The sequence below is a fragment of the Nicotiana tabacum genome, chromosome 6, assembly GCF_000715075.1.
Source record: "Nicotiana tabacum cultivar K326 chromosome 6, ASM71507v2, whole genome shotgun sequence".
In the NCBI taxonomy this organism is placed as follows: Eukaryota; Viridiplantae; Streptophyta; class Magnoliopsida; order Solanales; family Solanaceae; genus Nicotiana; species Nicotiana tabacum.
This window is the reverse complement of record NC_134085.1, coordinates 76,999,019-77,024,672: the sequence shown is the minus strand read 5'-3', so window position 1 is coordinate 77,024,672 and position 25,654 is coordinate 76,999,019. Positions and strand designations below refer to the sequence as shown.

Below are 25,654 nucleotides of genomic sequence, written 5' to 3'. Positions count from 1 at the left end.
TGAAGGATGATGTACCTGTAAGTGATGAGGTTATCCGTGTAGTCGAGGTGGAAGAGGGAACTCCTGAGGAACCTGGTTCCCTTGTTAGGCAGTCCTCAAAAGAGGCAGAGCCTGTTTCAATGGAGAAAGGTCAACATTTAAGTCCAAGATGAAGGAGGTAGTGAGTGACGAGGATATACAAGTCAAGTCCAAGGGAAAAGGCAAAGTCAGTGGAGAAAAGATTAGGAAACGCAAGTCTGAAACTCTTGAAGAACCTAGTTTTGGGAAGAAAATGAGAAGTGAAGTTTGCCTTGGCTCTAAGCGCCTGAGGCATCAAAAAGTTCTGTTGGGTCATATGTTTGACCCAACAATATATGAGATGGCCGGAATGCGCCAAATTCTGGAAATGGTCGAGTTTCAACAATGGGTGCATCTATTTCACATTGATGCACCTAAAGTGTATGTGGAGGAGGTACAAAGTTTCTTTGCTAGTCTCTTTCCAGTTGGTACTGACCATGTTTGTCCTTTGGTCAATGGGGTAGACATCGTCTTTGATGTGAAATTGCTTGGAGAGATTTTGAAAGTTCCTACAGTTGGGGTGTCGAGTGTACGAGACGTTTGTTAGTATAACTTCATAAATGCAGTGGTGAAAGACAATGTTAATCAGAAAGGGTACCAGATTCATAAGAAAGCACTACTTCCTATCTACCAGCTACTGTTTGAGTTGCTTAATAAAGTCATGTTGCCTCGAGCAGAAAGGAGGTCTGTGACTTCCAAGTCTGAACTATTCCTAATGGAGCAACTGGACGGTTTTAACCTTGTTGAGTCTGCCAGCCATAATGATTGAATACATGCAGAAGGTTGCCAATTTCAAGGATGGTAATCATGGGTTTCCCTATGGATTCTTGCTCACTCCGGTGTTCAAATTCTTTAAGGATCCACTAGGAACAGGTAAGGTGGGGACTCGAAAGTAGACATTCTCACAGACAACCTTGGAAGAGTACGAGTGTGTTGAAAAGTATGGGGGAGGGGTAGTAAGTACATCAACTATTTCTCAGCTCATCAATGCCCAGAACAGTGCAGCTGAGGAAATTCGGCGGTTGAAGGCCAAGAATGCTATCCTGGAAGGTCAGCAAGCCCAAGGGGTTCCCATGTCAAATAATGAAGTGTTTCGTTTGACACAGGAAAATGCTGATCTCAAGGAGAAAGTTGCGAACCTGAAGGTTGAACATCTCAATGAGAAAAAGTCGGGAAACGCCCGAATAGAGCTTGTTCTCCAGACACTTGTTGCAGCTACCGAGCCTTTTCCTCCTAGTGCCCCTAAGTACCCTTCAGTGAACAGTTTTCTGGATATGTTTCTTATGTTTTGTTTCTTTGTTGATGGTTTGGCGGATCTTTTTTGGTTTCCTTTTTATGATGGTTGGGATGAACTACTACTGCTCCTGTTAACAAGTCCAATGTTGCCTCTTCCTTTTTCAAAAGGGAGAGGCGTATTAAATCTTTATTAATATAAATCATCATTTTATTTTGTCAGTACTCTCTTTATGTGTTCTATTCTCTATCATAGTTGTGTGCACATAAGTGGCATGAGTTAGCTTAGCTGGACTTCTTTGTGCTATTGCTCTTTTTAATGATGCCAAAAGGGGGAAAATAATAGACTCAGATCATGTAAGATAAGGCATAGTCTCAGGGGGAACTCTGGGAACGCATGGGGGAACTGGTTCTTAATCTCTATTATTCTAACCATGTAAGATAAGGCATAGTCTCAGGGGGAACTCTATGTGTTCCCTGAGACTTTGAAACTGGTTTTTACTGCCCAAATTCCTACTCATAAATATTAAGTTTGTCATCATCAAAAGGGGGGAAATTGATAGACTTTAAATAATCTTGTCCTATGTTTTGATGATCTAACAAACTTTCTGTCAAGAACCAGATAGAGAACCTAACCTACTTGGAATGATGCAAGCTTTAACAGATTCCAGTCAAAGGTGAACTACTATAGCTTCAGGAGCTAGGAAACCACACAAAAACCTGATGCTCTTATGGTTTCCTCATAGCAGTACAAAGTCAATTGGACACAGCTGGAAATGAAGTGACTGACGACACTGTTTCTGCCGCACTGTACTACACTGTCCGCCCACTCATTCTCTAACAAAACAAAGTACTCACTCATTTCAAGTGATGTGACCAAGATGTACCCAATGAGATTTATACAAAAACATAACTAGAAGGTTTCTGTTTCCCATTCAAGCCTCTTGCAAAAATAGAAAAATTAATTCTCACAAGCTTGAAGAACAAGGTTGAACGCTACTATGGACCAGTTCCTAAAAGATAAATTGTTGTTGTCCTAGTTGAGTTGTAACCTTGTTATTGTACTTACTGTATCTCCTAAACTGCTTACCTAGAAGCATTTTGATTAGGAATCCTCTTGTAAATCTGTAAACTCCTTGAGTTTATGTTGTGACTAGATTTAGTCATAAGGAAAAGTCTTTGTAATCGTAGAGTTACAAAGTGGCTTGTGGTGATAGCATCACAAGTTAGAAAAAGCCTTTGTAACTAGGATAGTCACAAAGTGGCTTGTGGTAAAGGTACCACAAGTTAGTTGAGTAAATCCTTTGCAATATGAATTATTGTGAAGTGGCTTGTAATTGGTAGATTACAAGTTAGTGAAGTTAAAAGCCTACAGGTGTAGGTCATGGTTTTTTGATCCCCTTGTGTGGGATTTTTTCACGTAAAAATCCTCTACCTCATTTACTTACTGTTTTATTAAGTGCTTTCAGCAGAACCTTGTTGAGGACCAGGTACTCTACGATTTGGTGGAACCATACAAGCTAACATGCACTCTAGGAGCCTCACTTGTAAACAAATTGGTCCACTATTGAGCATCACAAATATCCACTAATTGTCTCATCCAGCACTCTCTAGAATGTCAGAGGCAAATGTGTGCCCCCACAGCACCTTTTGATTCCCCAGCTTCCTTTTCTCAGACCTCAGAGTTTCACTCACTTTTCTTTTCTTGACGGAACCAGGTTCATCATCATCATCATCATCCCTCTTTCTTTTCACTGATTGCCAACAGACTTTTCCTTCTCCACTGACTTGTTCTGTCTATGTTCACCAGATTTTTCCACTTCTTCCTCATCAAACTTGTCACTACTCTCCTTCACTGTCTTGTCACCAGAACCTTTTACCAACTTTATACTGGAACCAGCAACATCAATCTTGGGAGAAAGAGTACTTCTTCTTTCAAGACTTGCGAGTCAGGGAACTAGGTTCCTCTTTGGTTTCCTCATCCACATCCACTACAGGAACATTCTCTACTTGTACAACTTTTTCATATTTGACTAACCTTCTCCTTCTCTGACTCCTTTTACTCTTCTTGAGGGAAAACTCTAGAGCCTCCTTTTGCTGCAACCATGTAGTAGGTCGATTAGGATGTAGTTGTGAAGTTACCACTGGCTTAGTCCTAGCCCTGATAAAACTAGTATACACCAAATCATTAGCCTCTTCTTCACTATCAGGATTTATCTCAGGCACCACCATATTCAAAGGTTCAGCATCGAAGTGGGGATAGGGAGCAGGATTAATACTGACCTGGGAAGATGACTCCTGACCTGGATCCTCTATGGAGGGATCAGGTTCATCATTTGGGACCCCAGTAGCATCATCTTGTGTCGGCTGTTCAAATGGAACAATTTCTCCCCCTTCTTCTGTTTCTTCCCCCTGAGGCTCAGACCCTCTTGCACAATCCTCTATATTGACCCCCTCTGCTGCAATGGAAAACGTATTCTCTAGACAAAAGAGTGATTCCATGGTGATTTCAATAGACAAAGGAGTGATACCTTCAGGATCACCACTTGTCCTGGTGATCACAGTCTCTTTATGACTAGTCACTACTTCTTCACTCACGTGCTCAGCCATGGATTTAGTAGAAGGTCCTTGAACGAGGTTCCCTTGTTCACTATGCTGACTCTATTTGATTGGTGAGACTGGAGGAGGACAGACATCTTCAGACTTGCTTACAGGAAGAGTAGACTTGGAGAGGGTAGGAGAGGGAGTGGAGTGTGGAGGAGACTCTTCTTTCGGGTTTGGAAAGAGGTTCAGTGCTGAACGTCTCACTGGTGAGGACTCAATCACAGTGTTGTCAAGCATACTAACGGTTTCTTGATTTTCAGACATGATGAGATTATTATCGAGGGACTGTGGATTTGAGAAGAGAAAAGACAAACGGGGAATTTTTGAGTTTGGAAGAGAAAGGGTTGTGATGCCGATTTAATTATGATGAGGGACCCATTCTGAAACGGCGACACCTTTTTGCTTGGGAGTTGTATCATTTAGAGAAAGGAGTGACATTTGGGCTGTGACGTATTGGTTGAAGAGAGAAGACTTTAAAGAGACTGTCACGTTGATGATGATGTGACATTGTTTTTTTTTAGTTTAAATTGTGTATGAAAGAACAAAGAAATCACTAACCTGCATTAGAGAACTAGGTTCCCTGATAGGTCTGGCATGTGAGTTTTATCCCTTTATTCAGCATGCACTACAACATCTGCTTCTGTAGTTATCATGCATGTCTACCTGTAATAGCATAGAGGTGAGTTAGACTTAGCCAGAAAATACTTTAGCTAGCTTTTACCTGACTATGAATTTCATAACCAATAATGAGGAACTAGGTTCTTAGTTGGGTTTTATCATCCCCCAGTGCTAGGAGATATTTTTCAGAAAGCTTTCTTTCCAGGGCTTTTGGTGAAGATGTCTGCAACTTGATCTTCAACAGTCACTATAGTTGGCCCTCTTGAGTTGGACTCAAGTTCTTCCAATTTGTTACTTTGTCCACAGCACTTTATTGCTTGGTCCACAGTACTAGACCCCAACAAGATGCTGATTATACATATTCTACTTTAGCTGTTGAGGGTGGCATTGAATTCTGCTTCCTTGAGCCTCAAGAGACAAGATATGAACTCAGAGTTGTTCTGATTCATGTGAGATTTTCCTATCCATTACTTGGAGGATAGTAGAGAACCAAACTCTGTGTTCTTCTAGGATGCCTCAAGATACTTACCCCATCCTTCAGATGAGAATACTTTGGATTTGACTGAGACCTTGCACAGAACTCAACTCTAACCTCGATGTCTAGTCTACTTGTAGTGAGATATAGGAGTGATTCAGTGATGTCTCTATGAAAATGCCCTTTTTCCAATAGCTTGTTTTTCAGCTTCTGTTGTTGTAGACGCGGGACCCTGTTCCTTGCTGGAATCAAAGGGTGTTCTCTACCTTGATCAGTATTTCTGTCCTCTTTTGAGACGAGTATGTCAGGATGATTACTCCATCTCTTCTACCATCAGATTTCCAAGGGTGACCCTTCCCATTGTTGAGAACATGACAGTTATACCCAGATATCCTCAGTTGAGTTAGCAGCTTTGGTCAAGAAGTTTGCAAACCCTTCATCAATTAATATTAACCATGCCCAAATTTTCAAGAGTCATTTTCTTCTTTTCAAGAACTCCATCTGAGGCGGTGTTCTTTCAGCTAAATGGTTGAGTAGTTCTTCTTTCAACATAGCATTCATCCACTTAAGGAATTATCCAAACCTGTTCCATGATTTAGTCTGATGCAAGCCACGTTTGTTTCGATTAGTACCTGGATCTTCTTTGAGAAAAACCACAGTTTCTTGAAAGATCTCATCCTTGGTTCTGAAGTATTGTCTACCCCTTTTTGGGCTTGAATAGAGATCTGACATGCTTTTCATTTGCACAGGCAGTGCACACTTCATGTTACTTGTTACTCAACTTGATCAGACTACGAACCAAGTTCTTCAGATCTAGTTTGTTTAGATATAGACAACGTGCAATGCTCCAGACTTTTGTCTCATGATTCAGTATTGTTTTCAACAGTTTCCAACCAACTTATGTCTCCACTCTACAGAAGCTCAATCACAGCAACATACGTACTCTTGTGTCTTTTGGCTACAACATCACCTCACCAGTCACAGGATTTGAGATTGTGCCTATCTTTGAAAAGCATTCCACCTTATTTCATTTGACACAAATTTTACAACTTCTAGAGCGTACCCTTTTTTTAACCATTTTCAAAAGAGTACACTCTCTCCTTGCAGGATTTTTAGTGAAGGGAAATTGATTTTATTTCCAGTCTTGTCCTTTTGAGCAGTCACTATTCATGTGTCATTATTGGCTGCTTCCCTTCATTGTTACCTGCACAAGGAAATCAAGGGTTAGATTTAGGAACCCAAACAAGTTTGGGTCCCTTCTTAAGAGAAAAAGGATGAATAAGTGCTCTCTTAGTCCAAGAAGGAAAAATACATTTCCTATTTGACGGACCATGTCCTCTTGCAGTAGTTTCTCTCTCAACAAAGACTTTATTTCTCGGATGAGACTGAACCCAGGCCATACAATTTTCCTTGAGGTGTCCATTGTTGCCACAGTGGGTACATAGCCAATATTGAGTTATAGTAACATACTTTCTATGAGGGTTGTAGGGAATATTTTCCCTTTGAAACCCAATCCCCTGCCTGTTTCCCCCTGAGTTGGTGTACATGGCAGTGATATCATCCGAGGACTAGGTCCACTTAAGAGATTTCTCAACATCACTCTTTACTTTCCCTAGTACTTCATGAAGCTGTGTTTTTTCTCAAGTTCAGCACACAGACTAATCTTTACCAAATTTAACTCATTTTCAAGCTTAATTTGTGCTTCACTTGCAACTTCCTTTCCATTTTTTAGAGTTTTTAGCCCTATTACTATTTTAAATTCCTCTATTGTTTCTTTCAAGTTTACTACCACCACTACTAGGTCATCTCTTTCTTGCTCAATGATAGCAACTCTCTTAGTCAAGGTTTCTTTTTCTTTACTTGGACACTCAATGGTTTCTTTTAATCTCGTTCATGTTCTATGATAGCAATTTTCTCTTCTAAGGCATTCCTTTCTCTTTATAGGTTCTCTATTATTTCTTTTAAATCAACTAAAACGACTACTAAGTTCTCTCTGGTTTGTTCAGCTTCCCCTAGTTCCATAGTTAAGGCATTTTTATCATTTATAAGACTATGGCAAGCATCAATTAGCACATTTTCTAATAACATGAGTTTTTTAGGAGAGTAAGATTTCAGATTTCTCTGAACATCCAAAAAGTTTACCTCATCACCGTCGTCATCTGATTGAGCCATTAGAGCAAAGATTGAATCATACTTAGTTGTTTCATTTTTCACTGCCATCATTGAATTGCCACCATGGTCGTCTTCTTCTTCAAATTCCCTCAAGGAGTCTCCCCATGTAGCGAGAGCTTGCTTTACAATGTTGTCGACATCATTCTTTCTCTTGAAGCGTTTGTCGGGAACCTGGTTCCTCTTTGTTGCTTTGTCAAAGTTGTTATTATACTGATTTTGCTTTAGGAGAGGTCAAACCTTGATGAAGTGTCCTGGCTTGCCACATTTATGACAAAGGTCATAATTTTTGGGCTTGCTAGAGCTTCCCCTTTTTGGAATGCCTCCATTCCTGCGAACCATCTTCTGGAACATTTTTGTCAAGTAAGCCATGTCCCCATCTTCACCACTTGAGTCATTGTTTTCCGTCTTGAGGACCAGGTTTTTCTCCCTCTTGGGCTCTTCTTTCATTGTCCTTCTTCTTCTTCTTCTTCTTCTTCATTTCATAGGTTTCAAAATTTGCAACAAGTTCATCCATGGTTAGTGTCTACAAGTCCTTAACCTTTGTAATGGCATTAACTTTGCTTTCCCAAGAACTAGGTAGTACCCTAAGGATTTTTCTGACAAGCTTGTTTCTTGGAATACTTTCACCAAGTGAGTGAAGCTCATTAATGATGAAGGTGAATCGAGTGTACATATCTTAGATGGATTCATCACCTTTCATTCTGAAGTGCTCATATTCTGTTGTAAGCATATCAATCTTAGATTGCTTCACTTGAGTTGTTCCCTCGCTGGATCCCTAAAGTTCTTTGTAGGGACAAAGGGTCCATCACATATTTTATCCCATAACTCAGAGTCTTCAGCCATGATGAAGTCATGAATCCTAGTTTTTCACCACACATAGTATTGATCATTGAACCTAGGAGGTCTCTACGTGGACTAGCCTTTCTCGGTAGAGGGATCCTCGCTGTGAAAATGCTGAATTTTCTTTGGAGTAAGAGATGCTTTGGCGAAAGACATTCTTTGATTGTTTGGCATAAGTACAAGTTGTTTTGTTGTCGTGAGCCCGGCTCATGCAGACACGGTTCATTTGACCGTTTGGCCCAATACATTTGGAACCTTGTTTTTCGTTCCCTGGTTCTTCCAAGTGGATAACCTCCCAAGGGCGTTCCCTCCAGTGCTCGGGGTTGATTGCAAAAGAAGCCTTGTACGCTTGTCGGATCCTCCTTAGGTATCACGTGGACGTTGCCTCGTTAAAAACCTTGCTGGTGAAGTTTTCTTCGGGACAAAAGCTCGGTCAAAGGAAAAGAGTGCAACAAATACCGTTAAGGCCTTGAGATCTTCGGGTTGGGTTAGTACTTTCGACTGCCCTGATCGGGCGCCTGCATATGGGTCAGTGTAAAATAATGAAAAGGGGAGGTGGTCTTACCTTATCGTGGGATGCGCCAGGGATGTTCCGAGGTCTGATGTGTCCCTATTGTTTGGAGTGAGGATTCGATACGGTCCTTCACTGTGTTTAATCGAGCTTAGCCGAAGATGTAGTTCAATTGTCCTTTGGATCTTTCAAGAGTGGAGATATTGGTGTCGGCGCTACGTTACGTCCCGCGAACACTTCCCTTGCCGCGTGTTGTTCCCCATAAACGGTTTTAATTCCGTCCTTTGCTCGGAATTTCATCATTTGGTGAAGAGTGGATGGTACCGCTCTCATGCAGTGTATATGCCCGTTTGAATAAGGCGTTATACCTCATACCTCTTTCGGTGACATGGAATTTGGCATTTTGGGCTGCACCGGCCATGGTGACTGGGAGAGTGGTCTCTCCTTTTGTTATTTTGGTCGCCATGTTGAATCCGTTAAGGATTCGAGAGGCGGGAACGATTTGGTCTAGCAGTCCGAGCTACTCTACTACTCTCGACCTGATAATGTTGGTCGAGCTACCTGAATTCACAAGTGCATGTTTTATTCGAAATGAATGAATGAAGAAAGAGGTTACCAGTGCGTTGCTATAAGGTTGGGGCGAGGTTTCGGAGCCTTTCTCGCTGAATGTGAGGGCATTTTCCCCGGGTTCATTTTTCTCTGGCGATGGATACTTTTGTCCTCCCCATCACAGGTTCCTGGGGAGTGTCTCTGCCCCTCCAGTATCATACGGATAACATGTCGTGGCTCATTTGCTTCGTGATTCTTGGCCGCCTTTCTTTCTCGGAACTAAATTTTATCCTGATTGCTCAAAAATTCTCGGCGATGACTTTTATTGAGTAGCCTGGCTATTTCCTTTTGGAGCTGGTGTCAATCCTCGATCCTATGGTTGTGCGTATTATGAAGTTCACATATTAAGTTGTGATTCCTCTGGGAAGGATCCGACTAAATAGGCCTAGGCCATTTGGTGTGCCTGGTTTTGCTGATGGTGAGAACGACGTCTGATACATCGACATTGAAGTTGTATTCTGATAGGTGAGGTACCCCCATTGGCCCCGTGTCCCCGTCGAATCCGCCTCTGTTGACGAGTCCTCGAGGGTTCTGTCCTTAGTTCACCAATCGATCATTGTGAGGCGGATTGCGTCTCGGGGCATTCCTCCTATCTTTGGGGTACGGCTGATAACTCTCTTTGTTCGGTTTCGACTCTTTTGCCAGGAGTCTGCTCGGATATACTCAGCCCGAGGGTGCTCCCAGCTGATCATCCTCGACCCTGATCTTTGACTGGTACCGGTTGTGGACGTTTGACCAGGTTACGGCGAGATACTTGATCAGATTCTCTTTCAGCTGTCTTGAGGCCACTTAGCTTCATTCATTCAGGCCTTGAGTGAAGGTCTGCACCGCCCAATCGTCAGATACCGGGGGTGGTTCCATACGTTCCATTTGGAAGCGAGATACGAATTCTCGCAGCATTTCATTCTACCTCTGCTTAATCTCAAATACGTCGGACTTCCTTGTTGCTACTTTGATGGCACCGGCGTGTGACTTTATGAAGGAGACCGCTAGCATGTCGAATAAGTCTATGGAGTTGGTAGCTAGGTTGTGATACCACATCATGGCCTCCTTCGATAGCGTTTCTCCGAACTTCTTCAGTAAGATGAACTCAATCTTATCATCCTTTATGTCGTTGCCCTTTACTGCGCATGTATAGTTAGTGATGCTTCGTTGGGATATAAGGTCTCGTTGTATTTTAGGAGTTCTGGCATTCCGAACTTCTTTGGAATGGGTTTCGGAGCCGCTTCCTTTTGGAACGGCTGTTGCATGAACTTTTTCGAATCTATACCTTTTAGGACCGGGGGTGTGCCCGGGATTTGATCGACCCTGAAGTTATAGGTTTCGACCATCTTGTCATTGGCTGCTATCATTTTCTCACCCGACTCGATCTTTTTGGTGAGGTCCTCGAGCATTTTTATGATGGTAGGATCGAAGACGTTATTGCTTGATCTCTCCGGTACATGTTCGACCGGGGGAGTAATTTCCGGTGCTATTGTGATGGGAGTCTTCGAGTGGCTTTGCAGCTGAGCGATAGCCAGTCGTTGTGCCTGCAACATTTCAAAAATAACATGAAGACTAACTTCACATTCTTCCCGAGCTGGGGTTTTTTGGGCTTCTTGTTGGTTGTCATGTTGTATGCTCCTGTCGGTGTGTGAGGTTTCGTCGACCTGTTGTGCGTCTTGCGAACCCGCGTCCGCTGTAATCGGTCCAGGTGTGTTATCAAGGTTCTGTGGCGGCGCGATAATAATTGGAACAGCCACACCGTTTTCTCCGTGGTCTTCAAGGTTGTCGTTCTCAACTCTGTTCACTGAGCAAGACATTTTTGACCTGAAATCGATGATCTTGGACAAGAAAAAGTGTGAAAGATAACTTGCGTTGTGTAACGAAACCAGCAAGAAAATTATCACTATTATTTTTAGCCCCATGGTGGGCGCCAAACTGTTTACCATGAAAATGGTAATAACAATTAAATTTGTTGATGGGACTCTAAAAATATGTGATCTAATTTTATACTAGTTGTTAAAGCATTTGATGCAAGTTATGTGAAAATAAAAGATGAAATGCGAGCTAAAATAAAGTTATAATCAAACCAAGGGGTTAGCTGTCCGGGCCTCGGACTAACCGATGAGGGGCCTCGAAGTCGATGCCTGGGTTCGGGCTCGAGTTATCGGGGATAATCGGGAAGGGGATAATAGTTAGGATATAATTAAAAGAGGCTCTTTATGGCCGATAACAAGCAATAAATGAAGAACAAGTAAGCAATAGCAATAATGTTTGGAGAATATGCTAGAGAGAAAAGAAAGAGTTCTTGTATATTTCGTGTAGAATAGTTGGAGCAATAGCCACCCTTTACAAAGTGGTCAGGATCCCCTTTATATAGGAGGAAAAATCCAACATTGTACAAAATGCATTAATTGTAAAGGTAAGGAGATGGGACGGCTAGAAGCAACACCTTGATACAGGCCGACTTTGTCAGACTTAGCTGCGTGCCTTGGGAATCCCCTATTTTACTCTAGCCTCAATCAATGTTCTCTTTAGGTCAGGCCTCAACGAGCTTTGAGGGAGAGAATTTGGTTACAGCTTCGTGTCCTCGAGGCCTCGAGGTGTTCTTCTGAAGTTAACTAATAGAAAGAAATCGCCCCCCCCTGATTTTGCCGTGTACAATTGCTATTTAGTTTCTTTCTTCCTAGTTAGATCCATGTTCTTTGATATCGAGACCACGGGCAACGAGATCACCTCGTCTACTGCGCATATTTCTTTTAAGGCCAGCTGCTCTTTATAAACCGTCTTGATTTATCCCGGTATGGGGAACTTCAGTGCCTGGTGTAATTTTGAGGGTACTACCCTCATGTTTTGAACCCAAGGCCTTCCGAATAAGGCGTTATACCTCATGTCCCCTTCGATCACGTAGAATTTGGTATCTTGAATCGTCCCGGTGATATTTACTAGAAAATTTATTTCTCCTTTGGAAGTTTTGTATGCCATGTTAAATCCGTTCAACACCCGGACCGCCGACACTATTTGATCTTGTAGCCCCAACTGTTCTACGACTCTCGATCTGATGATGTTGGTCGAACTGCCTGGATCAATCAACACACGTTTAACTCAGGATTTGTTTATAAGTACGGATATTTCCAGTACATCATTATGAGGCTGCACGATGCCCTTGGCATCCTCATCGCTGAACGAAATGGCTCCCTCGGTGATATAATCTCGGGTGCGCTTCTCCCTCTTGATGGATACTTTTGTGCGCTTTTATCATGGGACCTTGAGGGATATCAACCCCTCCAATGATCATGTTGATGACGTGTTAAGGTTCTTCTTGGTCGGCCTGTTTGTTGGAATCCCTGTTCTTAAAGTGATTTTTGGCTCGATCACTCAGGGATTCCCAGAGATGCTCGTTATTGAACAACCGTGCAACTTCTTCCCTCAGTTGTCTGCAGTCCTCGGTCCTTTGGCCATGAGTGCCATGATACTTACACATCATGTTAGAATCTCTGTGGGTAGGTTCGGATTGCAATGGTCAAGGCCACTTGGTCTCCTTGATGCGTCCAGTGGCTGATACAATGCTTGTTGCGTCAACTTTGAAGTTATACTCTAACAATTTTAGAGCTTCCCTTCCCCTAAGCGGCCTGTCGAAACCACTTTTGCTCATTAGGCCTCGGTTATTGGGCCCTCGATCATTTCTATTTTCGTTTCTTGTAGAGTTGCGCCCGGACCCGTTTTCCCTTCGGTCTGCACTATATGGTTGATACCGATCTCGGACCGGCCTTGATTCATGATCGACGATTCTCTTAGGCCTGTCATCAGTTCTAATGGGATAAACAGACCTGGAAGGGGCTCCGAGTTGGTCATCCTCGACTCTGATTTTTGATTGCTGCATGTTGTGGACGTCGGCCCAAGTTATTGCCCAAGCTCGACTCACTGGCCCAGCCCATGGCCTTGGCCTCTTGGTGCTACAAGTACCTCCACAACTCATTCGAACCATTATTTTAGTATGCGAATAGTGATTTTATAAGAATTCGGAACATCACATGTATTAGAAATAATCCCTCGAGTTGAGTCTGATCGCATAATGTAAATTAGAATAAGTAAACATAAGATTTTCCTAAATGCCTACTGCCTCCCAATTGTAAGTGACATCTATGACACACCGATAAGAGGGACTTTACTAGACACAACTCCATAGCAACCTAGATATATTCATAAATATATGAAGCCCAAGTATAATTATCTAAACACTTCTTTAATTTTTCAACTTTGAAAGATATTTTGAGAATTCAAGAGATTTTTCACGAATTTGGGTGTTAGGTTAGCATTAATTGACTATAACTTGTCCAAAATATCATAATTGTAATTACATGATAGTTGATCCCTAAAAGTCGTGGCCTAACTCCAAAATCTCCTTCTTGTTTCTCTCCCCCCGAGTTAATTCTATTTATAGGAGTTGGCTGCCCAAATTGAAGTCTTTTCGCGCAACACGAGCTCATCGTATATCCTTTCCAGATCTCACTTATCTAACATAATTTCTCGCATTATTCACACGATTTAATTATACTGATTGTCCCCTTTTTTGTTGGGATTAAAATAACCTGACGTCATGCGAAAGCTAACAAACAAACCGCGCTTCCAACTCAACTCCAAACTATATTCAACAGTCGCGGCATTGTCTCAAACACAATTTTAACATCCTCGCCTAGCATCCCCACATATTATCAATCTTTCAGCACATAATTAGGTTTTGGGCATGTATTAAGCTTAAACGAGTTCAAAATGTTTGCGGGTGTTACAGTAGATCACTTTCATTACAATTTAGTTGCCTAATAAAAAAGTAATTTTCACATTTAATAACAAAGATTAATTATAATTAACGAAAATATTTTATATAAGCAAAAATAAACCAAACACCGCAACATTCAAAATGTTTAGAAAAGAAAACAACTAACCTACAATAGTCTGGCAGCGACGGCTCAAAACCTAATAAACATTGCAAAATCCAAATGCAGATAGATTAAACAATAAGATCAAAAACTTTTTAATGAAGACGAACCAAACGAAAGATTCGGAAATACAAAAGTTTGCATGTGCTCACATGGGATCATTTAGCAGTCGGTTCCACCATACCCGCTTCTTTCATAATTGAGTAAAATTTACTAAGAATTAAAAAAAATTAAAATTTTCTAATGACTAAGCTTACTTTTATAATCTTTTTTTCTTTTTACACACAGTGTGTATTTGCATTAAAAATCGACTAAATTTGAATACACACCAGAAAGTCCCACATTAGGGGTAAAATGCTCCCTAATAAAGCCGATTTCATTCCTAAGGCTTGAACCGAGACCTCTGATTAAGAATGAAGGGGTACTCATCACAATCTTATATATAGGTAAGCTCAATTTTGTAATCAGACTCGCTAATCATCATTGAACCCAATTTTTTTGGGCTGGTCAAACTAGCCATGCCAATAAGATTCATAGAACTATCTGAGGTGCATTCCCCAGATTAGTCAACTGCAACGACAAGACAAAATTGTTTTCAATTCTAAAGACACTTATTATTATGGCAGTTTCGCAATAGGAAGTCGAACGTCAATTAGACAATTTGTAAGAACATTAATATTCTTACTCGTGTTTAACGTTTCAATGCTTCTAGACTTCCACTATTGCTACTCTTCTAAAATTTCTGACCAAACTTTTCAGTTATGACTACGACTTTTTCCAGCCCCCAAATCTATCTGGTTTCTTTTATTTTTGGACAAATAATTATGTAACTTACACCAGGGCGGATCTAGATCAATGGTTACGGGTTCCCGTGAACCCAGTAACTTTTGCATAGACCCTATATTTGTACTAAAAAATTCATAAAAAGTATTAAGAGCATTTAGCTTAAAACTCAGTTCGTTGGTCCAGTTATCATGTTGATTAACTTGAAATTGTTATACGAACCTATAAGCTTAAAACTGTGGATCTGCCTCTGACTTACACAGAGTTGTCAAAATAGATGACCCCATAGTACCATTGAGTTTGAACTATAGGTATTAATCGTGCCAGACTGCCCCGTTTTCAACCCGCTTCAACTCGGGTCAGCCCGGGTCAGCCCGTTACTGTTGCTTATTGTGCGGGCTAGGACGGGTTGGTCAGGGGACAGGTTTTGGACGAACATGTTTTGGATAACGGTACACCGTACCCGCTAAGCCTGTGACACATTAATGGGCTGTAGCCCGTTATCAGCCCAATTACCATTGAGAATTTTTTTTTTAATTATTTGGACCGTTGCCAACGGTCGAATTGAAAAATGACCATTAGGGAACAACCAGATTTTGCAGAAATGGCCATTTCTTGCTCCCCCATTAAAAATATAGCCCTCACACCCCTAATAGTTAAAAAATTATATTTTTAACCTTTTAAAACCTATAAATAGCCCCCTTCTTCTTCATTTTTTCTCACAATTCACTCTCTTACTACTCTAATTCTCTCTCAATTCTCTCTTGATATTATTGTTCTTAAATTCTCAAATCTCAAATTCTCAATTATTTATTATTTCAAGTTTCATCAATTATTTAGTTTAGTCATTACAAAATTATTATTATCAAATATCAAGTATTCAAGTGAAGTGTGGCATCAAGTACTATCAAGTATCAACTATCAAGTTTCGGTCTATCAATTGAAGTTTGATTTTTGATATCAAAATTAGTGTGGCATCCGGAATCCCGGTACACTCATTCCATCTCTTTCTCTTATTTGGTGTACAGTTATTTTATTATTTAGAATTATTAATTTAATTTTTTAATTTAATTTATATAATGGATTTACTTAGAGCAGCCAAAAAAGCGTGCACTAGTAGAGGTGGTAGTAAGAAAACTTCCAAAAGATCAAGAGGTGGTGTTGGTTCTTCTAGTAGCTTTACACATATTTTTGAAAGTTCACCTGAAAATTTCAATGTAGATTATGAGCGAATGCAAGAAAAGTATGGTATGGATGATGATTTAAATGATATTTTAGATAATATTCAATCACCTGATAATCTTGAAACACCACCACTACACCTGGTAATGCTAGTCAAACTCAAAATATTAGGGGTGAAACAAATAGGCCTCCTCTCCCTATTAAGAAGAATCGACGATTAAGAAGTAAGTGTTGGATGTTTTTTGAAAGACTAGAAGATCAAAAAAATTATGTAAAATGTAAAATTTGTAATGAACATTATAAACATGAGCCCGGTAAGGGAGGGGGAATGGGTCAACTTCGTAGGCATATGGAAGAGAAACACCATCTTGATTAGGGAGTAGATGAGGAATCTGGGCAACAAAAACTTAACCCAAGTACTGGGGGTTATTTGGTAAATACGATATTAAGAAAGATCGGGAAGAATTAGCTAAAATGATTGTTAGGTTGTTTACCTTTTAGTTTTGCTTCTTCACCATATCTTGTTACTTATATTCAAAGAATTTATAACCCTGTGTTTAAAAGTATTCCTAGAAGTACTTGTAGAGCTGATATCTTTAGGCTTTTTGAACAATATCAGACATATATACGTTATTTGTTCGCAAGTCTTCCTTGTAGAGTTTCTCTTACTTATGATATTGGTCGTGCTCTAAATGAAAATGATTATTTGACTGTTACATGCCATTGGATAGATGATAATTCTTGTATGCAAAAACGTATTATTGCTTTTAAATATGATGAAGATCAAAGTCATACTGGTGCATTTATAAGTAATACTATCCATGAAGTTGCTATATTTTATGATCTTGCAGAAAAAGTTTTGTGTATGTCATTTGATAATGTTTCTAACAACAATGCTGCTATTACAATATTAAAATTACATTTATATCCACCACTTCCTGAAATATTTCATGTTAGATGTGCATGTCATATTTATAACTTGATTGTGAATAGTGGCCTTGAATTATTTAGAGATGAAATTACTTTAGTTAGGAGACTTGTTAATGTAATTCAAGGAAATAATAGAAGTGTTAGATTAAATGCATTTAAGAAAAAATGTGTACACTATGGACTAAAACCAAGACTCATGCCTGAAGAAATAGTTACTAGGTGGAATTATACTTATTTATTCTTAAGATGTTATAAATATAGAATGCCTATAACTGAAGTTGCTAATTCTCATTGTAACGATCCTAGCCGTTTGTTAACATCTAGAACTTGAGATGTCATTCATGATGTTGTATAATTTTTACAAAAATTTTATGTTGCTACACTTGAGTTTTCTGGAGCTTATTATCCTACTATTACAAATGGTTTAGTTCATATTGCTGAAATTTCTCTTTTACTACATAATTTGAAGAAGAAAGAAGAATATATGCTAGATAAGTTTAAAAAATATTTCTACCAAATTCTCCATATTTCCCTAATTGGTGCTATTTTAAACCCTACTATCAAAATGATAAAGTGTCGCCAATTAATTAGAGCTTTATATACTTATATGGATATTGGACCAACTGAAACTCCTGATATTGACACTTGTATTTCTGATCTACACACACATTTACAAACTTTATATAATTATTATACTAACATTGTTGATGCTTCTTCGGTTGTAAATGCAAATATTCCTTCAAGTAATCCTTCAACATCTGGAACAACTATGGATGATGATGATTGTGTTCAAGATTATTTGATATGGTCTATACTAGGAGAACATCAACAAACCAATAGCATGAATATTGATGAACTCCAATTCTACTTGCAAAAGTCACCAGAGCCCCTCACAAAGCATTTTCTACTACTGAGTTGGTGGAAGAGCAACTCAAATCAATTTTCTGTTCTATCGGCCATGGATCGAGATGTGTTAAATGTGCCGATTTCAACAGTCGCATCAGAGAGCGCATTTAGCCAAGCAAAGCAGCAATTAGGAGATACCCATCATTCATTGGGCAGCAACGCTTTGGAAATTTTAGTGTGCTTCAGAGATTGGATAAGATCAGAACAGCGAAATCAAGGGCGTGCCGAGGTAGATGAAGAGGAGGACCAAGAAATTGGAGATATAATGGTTTATGGTTCCGATTCAACCAATGCCGGAAATCAAGAACCTCATGTTGACATGGAAGAACTTACAAAACTAATGCAAAATATGTGATGTACTATTTCTTATTTTTTATAATTGTTGTAAACTTTTATTTTACAAGTTCAAAAATAAAAAAATAAAAAAAGAACTTGCAAATTAATTTGAAGTAATAAAAATATAAAATGAAAGCCTTCGCAGTTTGTTCCTTACATATTGTCTATTGGTCTTATTAAATAATTTTTTGTAGCTAGTTACTTTCTAATTTCAATTTTATAATTTTAAAATACAAAATTCAAATTTAAAACTTTAAACTTTAAACTTCAAAGTTTAATTCTAAGCCTTAAAAGTTTGCAAACACTTAAGTATCGATAACATTAAATAAGAAAAATAAAATTTAATTTAAAAAAATATTACAATAGCCCCCCGCCCGTCCTAACTCGAATGGGCCCTAAATAACCCGAAAAAGTTCAACCTGCCCCCAGCCCGTTATCCCAGCCCGTTAACCAACCCGATCCGATAACGGACGGGCTAGTTTTTTCTGTTCAACCAATCCCAGCCCGCCCGATAAACTAGTATAGTTTGAACTTCAGACCTTATGCTTGTGCTTGCCAACTTTAGTAGGGGTCATTTGGTTGGTTTGACAAGGAGATTTAGGCCCCAGTTGTTCTTAATTTTTTTTCTTTTTTCTTTTCAAGAGTACGTTTGTCTATACAATTTTGCATGTTTTTGAAAAAAAATTAAAAATGAGTTTTTCAAAAAACATACACAAAACTTCAATATTTTTTAAAGTGAAATGCATGTCAAACATAATTTCAAATTTCAAATATTATTTTTTAACTTTAACTCAAATACTTTCTTTGTTTTTTTTCAAAAAATATAATTTTTTATGTCCAAATGCCTACTTAATTATCTAAACATAAAATTCACCATTGTCAGAAATTTGTTCAGTACTTCTTTCTAAATCAAACTACCTGTCGCTTCTTCATGATGCTATTTGGAGAGATCGTCACGTATAACACTAATTAATGCTTTGGAATATTTTCTTTCTTGTTTTCACATATTTCCATTTTTTCCCAACTCTCGTTCCATTTTTTTGGTTTGTTTATTCTATAATAATAGAATTAATGGGAAAAAAGGTGTGCTCAATTATGGTATACGTGACTATTTTCTTAAAAATGACAGAAGAATATCATGGAAAATCTCACTAAAGATGTGACTTAGTACTATTTTTCGGTTGAAGCAATAATGTTAAACATGACTATTATTTGACCGCAAAGCATTAAGCTTGATTTTCACCCCCAATTAGTTCCTATTCACTAGTTGGCATTGTATCAAAATTTTCAATCATACATAGAAAGTTATGGAAATGAAACATTGAAGCACGCTGTAGAAGATTTATCAGCAGATATATATTAATTTCTTGCCTTCAATTATCTCCTTGTAAATAATTACTAAGATCATGAGAATAGCTGTTTCCTTGCAAATCTCTTAAATATAGTATCGATTCTTCTTGAGCAAAAACAGCTAAAAAAGAAAACCTTAACAAAGTTATTCTGCAAAAGATATGCTCTTTGCAAGGAATCTCTAAAAAAAATTGTGTGAACTTCTTTTTAATGGAAGACTTTGCGATACCCCTTTTTTCAGTATTTTTATGTGACAAATTAAACCTAGTTGCAGAAATTCCCATCTCAATTTCACCTGTCCACTAAACTTTCAAACAGTATAACCACCTAACACCATTTCGTGTAATAACAGCCACCCAATGAAACTTCTTTCTTAGTACTATACCCAATCCGAAACATAATTTTTTTATTTGCTATAAAATATTTAACGTTTTAGAAAATAAAAAATAATTTATTATTTTTGTTCATTTTTATTTTTAGTGCTTCAATTAATGAGGTATTAATTAATTAATTAATTAAGATATTAAGAAAAAAATAAAGAATAATCTAAATATATATTCTTATTTCTACTTACCGATAACATGGACAAGGGAGTAGTATATGACATTAATACTAAATTAATGATACAATTCATTGTCATTAAGAAAGTCTATTCGGTAATTGCCGTTAGTCCACATAAGAAACTCAAAAAAAAAGAAAAAAAAAAATTGCTGACGAAAAACATAAGATGGAGTGCAGCTTCCTATATTTGACCTCTATGTAAAGTTGTAAGTCATTTTCCTTCCCAAACCCCACAATTAGTCAAATCATCGAACCTTACCTTAGCCATCTTTCTGGTAATTGTCCCTTCTTTTAAAGCCCCTTTCCCACCAATTTTTCTCAACATAAATCCATATAAGAATTTAAGATCAAGTCCGAATTCTCCCCATTGGAAAAGAAAAGCAGAGATGGGGTTTAAAGAAGATAGAAGAACAAGAGTAGTGAGATGGATCAAAACTCTGTTTTTCTTAATCTCTATGTTGATTTCTCTTCTCCTTTTCTCAGCACCAATTCTTCTTGTAATCGCTGATACCCTTCTCCCTTCAGCCCTTTTGTCTGCTTCTCTCTCCCCTTCTTCCCTCTCAATTCAAACCCTTTCTTCTCATCTAATTAACTATGATTTCCGCTATTCTCTCATCGATATTCCCCTCATCTCCATCATTAGGTCTGCCCTCATTCTATGTAAGTTTTTTTTTTAACACAAATCCTCGTATTTTCCTTTCAAGTATTTTTTTTTAAATTGAGAACATGAGTGAGAATTCATATCTTAATGTGCTTGGATTGAGGCATAGTAGTTCTCACTGGCGGAGCTTCAGCCGACCAAGGGTAGTCGGTTAAATAAAGTTATATACTAGTTTAGTTGTGATTGTTAAATATCAAGTGATGGGATACTACTAAAAAATACTCACTCATGTATACTAATTTTGTTGATGTGAATATATATAGGTGTTTATAGCTTATGTGATGGTCCAAGACTGTCAAGAGGGCCATATTTGGGAATTGCAACCATGTGTTCGATTTCATCGTTGGTGTTTGTGTCGTTGAAAGCTTCATATGTATTTGGGAACAGTTCAAGAATGGATAGAGAAGGGTATGTTGGGGTAATGGAAATGGCACTTTTCGTGTGTTCATTTGCGTTGGCCGTCGCACATGTGGTGGTGGCTTACAGAATTAGCTGCAGAGAAAGAAGAAAACTTCTCCTTTACAAAATTGATATTGAAGCTGTAAGTCTCCATATCTTTCTCACCACCTGTGCTAAATTTGATGACCAGATTGCACATGTCAACTCAAAATATCGCCAACTTTAAGGGTGTGTTTGGTGGTACCAAGTAAAACGTTTTCCTAAAAAATACTTTCTTAAAAAATAAGTGATTTTCTAGTGTTTGACTAGATAGCATAAAATATTTTTTAAAAATATATAATTTAGATAAACATTATCGGAAACAAAATGAGTAGGGGGGAAGGGTCGTAGGTCATAGGTCGAGGTCTAGGTGTCGGGGTGGCAGGAGCGAGGGTAGGGGTGGGTTGGGGGGGTTGGAGGTTGGTGGTTGGGGAGTGGGAATAGAGTGGTTGGAGTGGGAAATAGGGTGGGAAGGTTGAAAAAGTTTCCCTTCCTTTTGGTAAGAAAAGTAATTTTCTCTCGAAAATTACTTCATGAAAAAAATATTTTGTAAATATTCAAGCTAACCAATTATTAAAACATTAAAAATATTTTTCGTTCCTACCAAACACACCGAAATTCCCTCATCTTTTTAATTTCTCGAAATAGTACAGCTACGTAATTAATTTTGAACGTTTTTGGGACAAATTGGACATGTAATTTGCAAGTTGTTTTCTGGGTCCACCGGCTGTATAAGGACGACTAACCCCTGTTAGTTGTTTCAGTGTTCATTAGTTGACCTCACGTTCCCAGAAATGACTTTTGCTTTCCTTCTAGAATTTCTCGAGACCAACTTGAAAACCCCGAGTAATTGCTTTTTCATTTACATTTTATAAACAAAAAAAAATCTTTGCATTTTAAATTTTTTTATCATACATAATAAATATGTTTTTTAGACATAAAAATGTTTAAAATATTTCTATTATATGCTGGAGATTTTCAATAGTCAAATACCATAATATAAAATAGAACAAATGAACAACTCCATTTTTTTTAGGAAAAATAACATTGTATAACCGCTTTCAAAATAGTATCCGAAAATAAAAAATCTATTCTTACTTATTCTGAGTCTTTGCTATATACTTCAACTATTGAAATCAAGAAGTTACAATTGGTCAAATGATATGAAAGGGATTAATTACTAGTCTCTTATGAAATAGGCCTATTTTTCTCCAAGTTTGGCCCATTGCTGCTTCCTTCTGCCGTTTGACTTGGTCACATAGTACCTTAGTCCTAATGATAGAGAAGGAACAAAAAGTAGAGGACAAATCAAGAAATCTGAGACGCATTAGAATGGAATAGAAATAGTCAAATATGAAATTTAATTGAGTCATATGGTTAGGACTAACTATATCGAGTTTGGTCTGCCGTTTGGTTAGACAACTGTAATAGCAGAAAACGTGCAGGAATTAGGAGTAAGTTGGCCATATGCTTGGAATCCCACACGGCTAAAACACGCACAAGACAAATTTCTTCAAAATAAAAATCATGATTTTCCATTTCCCCCTCTTTTTTATTTAACATTTTTTTTAAATTCATTTGGTGAATTAACTGACCAACATGTTATGATATGGATGCAGGTTTCGGCATGCAAGACAGGATCATTTTCAAGAAAACCAAAATTAGCGCAAGAAGAAAGAGTGAAGTGAAAAGTAAAAAAGAAAAGAGTCCATAGGCACAAGACATCAATTCTAGTTCCTTTGGACCTGTCCAGTTCTCCTAGAGCTAGGTTTCAGGTAAATATTGCCGGAGGCTTTTTTATTATTTATTTACTTATATTTTCTCTTGGTGCTCGTGCTCCCACATTTTTTAATCAAAAATCATGTGCTGCTATCAGATTCTTAATTACTCTCTTCTGTCCACAATAAGTGATCAATTTGTTTTTTTTTATTTTGGTCTAAAATAAGTATCCATTTATGTAATCAAGAAAAAATTCAATTTGTTTTTTCAAAATTACTCTGATGTACGTATCCCTAAAAAGTCTTTTACTCCTCACATTATATTATGCTGCAACATTTAATTAAGGGTAGTTTAGTCACACTAACTATTTTTGTCTAGAATTTAGTATTTCCTTAATGGATGTGCCCAAAGTAAATTGATCACTTATTGTGGAGGGAGTACTAAGATTGCCACATCCTTCTGCTTTATATATTTTAAAGAAAAAAAATTAGCTTTTTGTTCTTTTATTCGTGGTTAATAACTATAGGAGTAACTAACTTTATCTTGTGACTGTTCTGCTTTTCGCAGATTTATCCAAAGGAGATCTGCAGCCTTGTTGGTCAAGGAATTACTAATAAAGATTAAAGAAGGCCATTTGATGTAATAGCTAGCATATTAGTATTTATTATGTATATGTGCCAACGTTTTTATTTTGTATATCCAAATAGAGAGAGTTAGTGATGCAGGAGAGGATATGATTCAGCACACCCACTGCGGTTCTCACCCAACTTGTACAGATTTTTGTTCTATTTAATGCCAATATTTTTACAAATTAGCAACTAGTGTTCTTCTTTTCCATTTGCTCGGTGTAATCATAGATGCCAACTTTTCTTAACATTAACTACTAGTAGTATTAATTACTACTAAATTTACTCAACCGAAAATGCGAAGATCCTTTTTTTTTTTTTGAAGAAATTTTTCTCAACATTATATTCCAAAGAAGCTGAACTGCATTAAGTACTTGAAAATCTGATGATCAATCAGTCAAGTTCTTCTCTAATCCAATATATGATGGAAGTTACGATAAAAAAAAGTAATTTATTAATCTTTGCAAATGATTGAATATCTAATTAATTTTCAGAAAAAGAAGTTGAGACTTTCGTCGAGATGAACTTGAGACGATATTCTACACAAATATGTGGTTTCTCAACCAATCGAGAAATGCGTGGTTTATGAGCTAATTGAAATGACCTAACAATTTCACTATTTCGATTTTCCATAATGTACTTGGTATAATGCTAATAAATTTTAATATTTATATTAAAACAATAAAAAGTTAAGTTATCCCAGGTTGGTCATGTACAGTAATTACAAATAAAATTTATGATTTTGTTAAACAAATACTAAAGGAAGTGTAAATACTAGATTTGTTGCTGCAGTTAAACATTTTGTTCGTTTTATTACCTAATAGCTAACCTAACAAGGAAAAAGAAAAGGAATGTTACGTGTTTGTCCAGATTTTCCTACCATAATTAGTTTCCTATCTCATGAAGGAAAGGACAACATATTTATCATAATTGGATTTTTCTTTTCGTATAAGGAAAATATAATTCTTCCATATTTGGCTAGTCATTTCGGTCATAACAGTGGTGTCAGAGCCTTGGTTATTTATCCGAGTTGTTACGGAATGGAGGCGAATATAAGCAAGATGGTATGTTTAAATGGGAGAAGTTATAATGTTCAGAGAGCAAGATGAAAGATTTGTTATTCGTGAAGAAGATGCATCTACCAGTTTTTGCAGCTCATAAACTCGAGAGTATATTTGATGAAGATTGGGATTTTGAGCACCAACAAGTATGTGGATATATACCACCAACAAGTATGTGGATATATACGATAATGGGTTGAAGATAATGTTCGCAACCATATTGTGAATGAGACACTTGCAAGATCATTGTGGGAAAAGCTAGATACTCTTTATGCTTCAAAAACTGGGAACAACAAGTTATTCCTGCTAAAACAATTGATGACCTTTAACTACAAGGAAGGCAGCCTTATCCTTGATCACATAAATGATTTTCAGGGCATCCTTGATTAGCTGTCTGGAATGAGAGTTAATTTTGATGATGAGATACAAGGACTTTGGCTTCTTATACTTTACCAGACTCTTGGGGAACTCTTCGTGTTTCTTTGACAAATTCAGCACCTAAAGGTAAGGTAACTACAGAATATGCCAAGAGTGGTGTGTTGAACAAGGAAGTAAGGAGAAAATCTCAAGATTCGTCCTCACAAACAAATATCTTGGTTATAGAAGACCGGGGAAGAGATAGAACAAAAGGCTCGAGGAATAGAGGTAAAAGTAGAAGTAAGTCAAGGTTCAAATACCATAATATTACATGCAGCCACTGTGATAAAAAAGGACACATCAAAAGGTTTTGCCACAAGTAGTTGCAAAACATTAGAGAAGGAAAGAAAGTTGAAAATTACGAAAATAATGTCGTTGCTATTGTTCGAGATGACCTTCTTTTTGCTTATGATGAAAACGTCATCAATTTAGTATCCCATGAGACGAGCTGGATAGTAGATTCTGGAGCTACCTCACATGTCACACCAAGAAAAGACTTTTTCTCATCTTATACTCATGTTGATTTTGGAGTATTTAAAGATGGGCAATGCTTGTGAAGTTAAGGTAATTGGTGTTGGCACAGTTTGTTTGAAAACTAATAATGTTTCAACGTTAGTTCTTCAAGATGTCAAGCATCTCCAGA

At 37.8% G+C, this 25,654-nt stretch overlaps 1 protein-coding gene across 1 annotated transcript; it reads left to right on the top strand.

Annotated features, from left to right (window-relative positions):
• Window positions 1-20,338: 20,338 nt before the first annotated feature.
• LOC107798728 (uncharacterized) lies at window positions 20,339-23,721 on the top strand. The gene is made up of 4 exons (XM_016621759.2): window positions 20,339-20,749; window positions 21,014-21,291; window positions 22,808-22,963; window positions 23,475-23,721. The coding sequence occupies exons 1-3, from the start codon at window positions 20,476-20,478 to the stop codon at window positions 22,874-22,876; spliced, it is 621 nt and encodes a 206-aa protein (XP_016477245.1). The 5' UTR covers window positions 20,339-20,475; the 3' UTR covers window positions 22,877-22,963; window positions 23,475-23,721.
• Window positions 23,722-25,654: the final 1,933 nt, after the last annotated feature.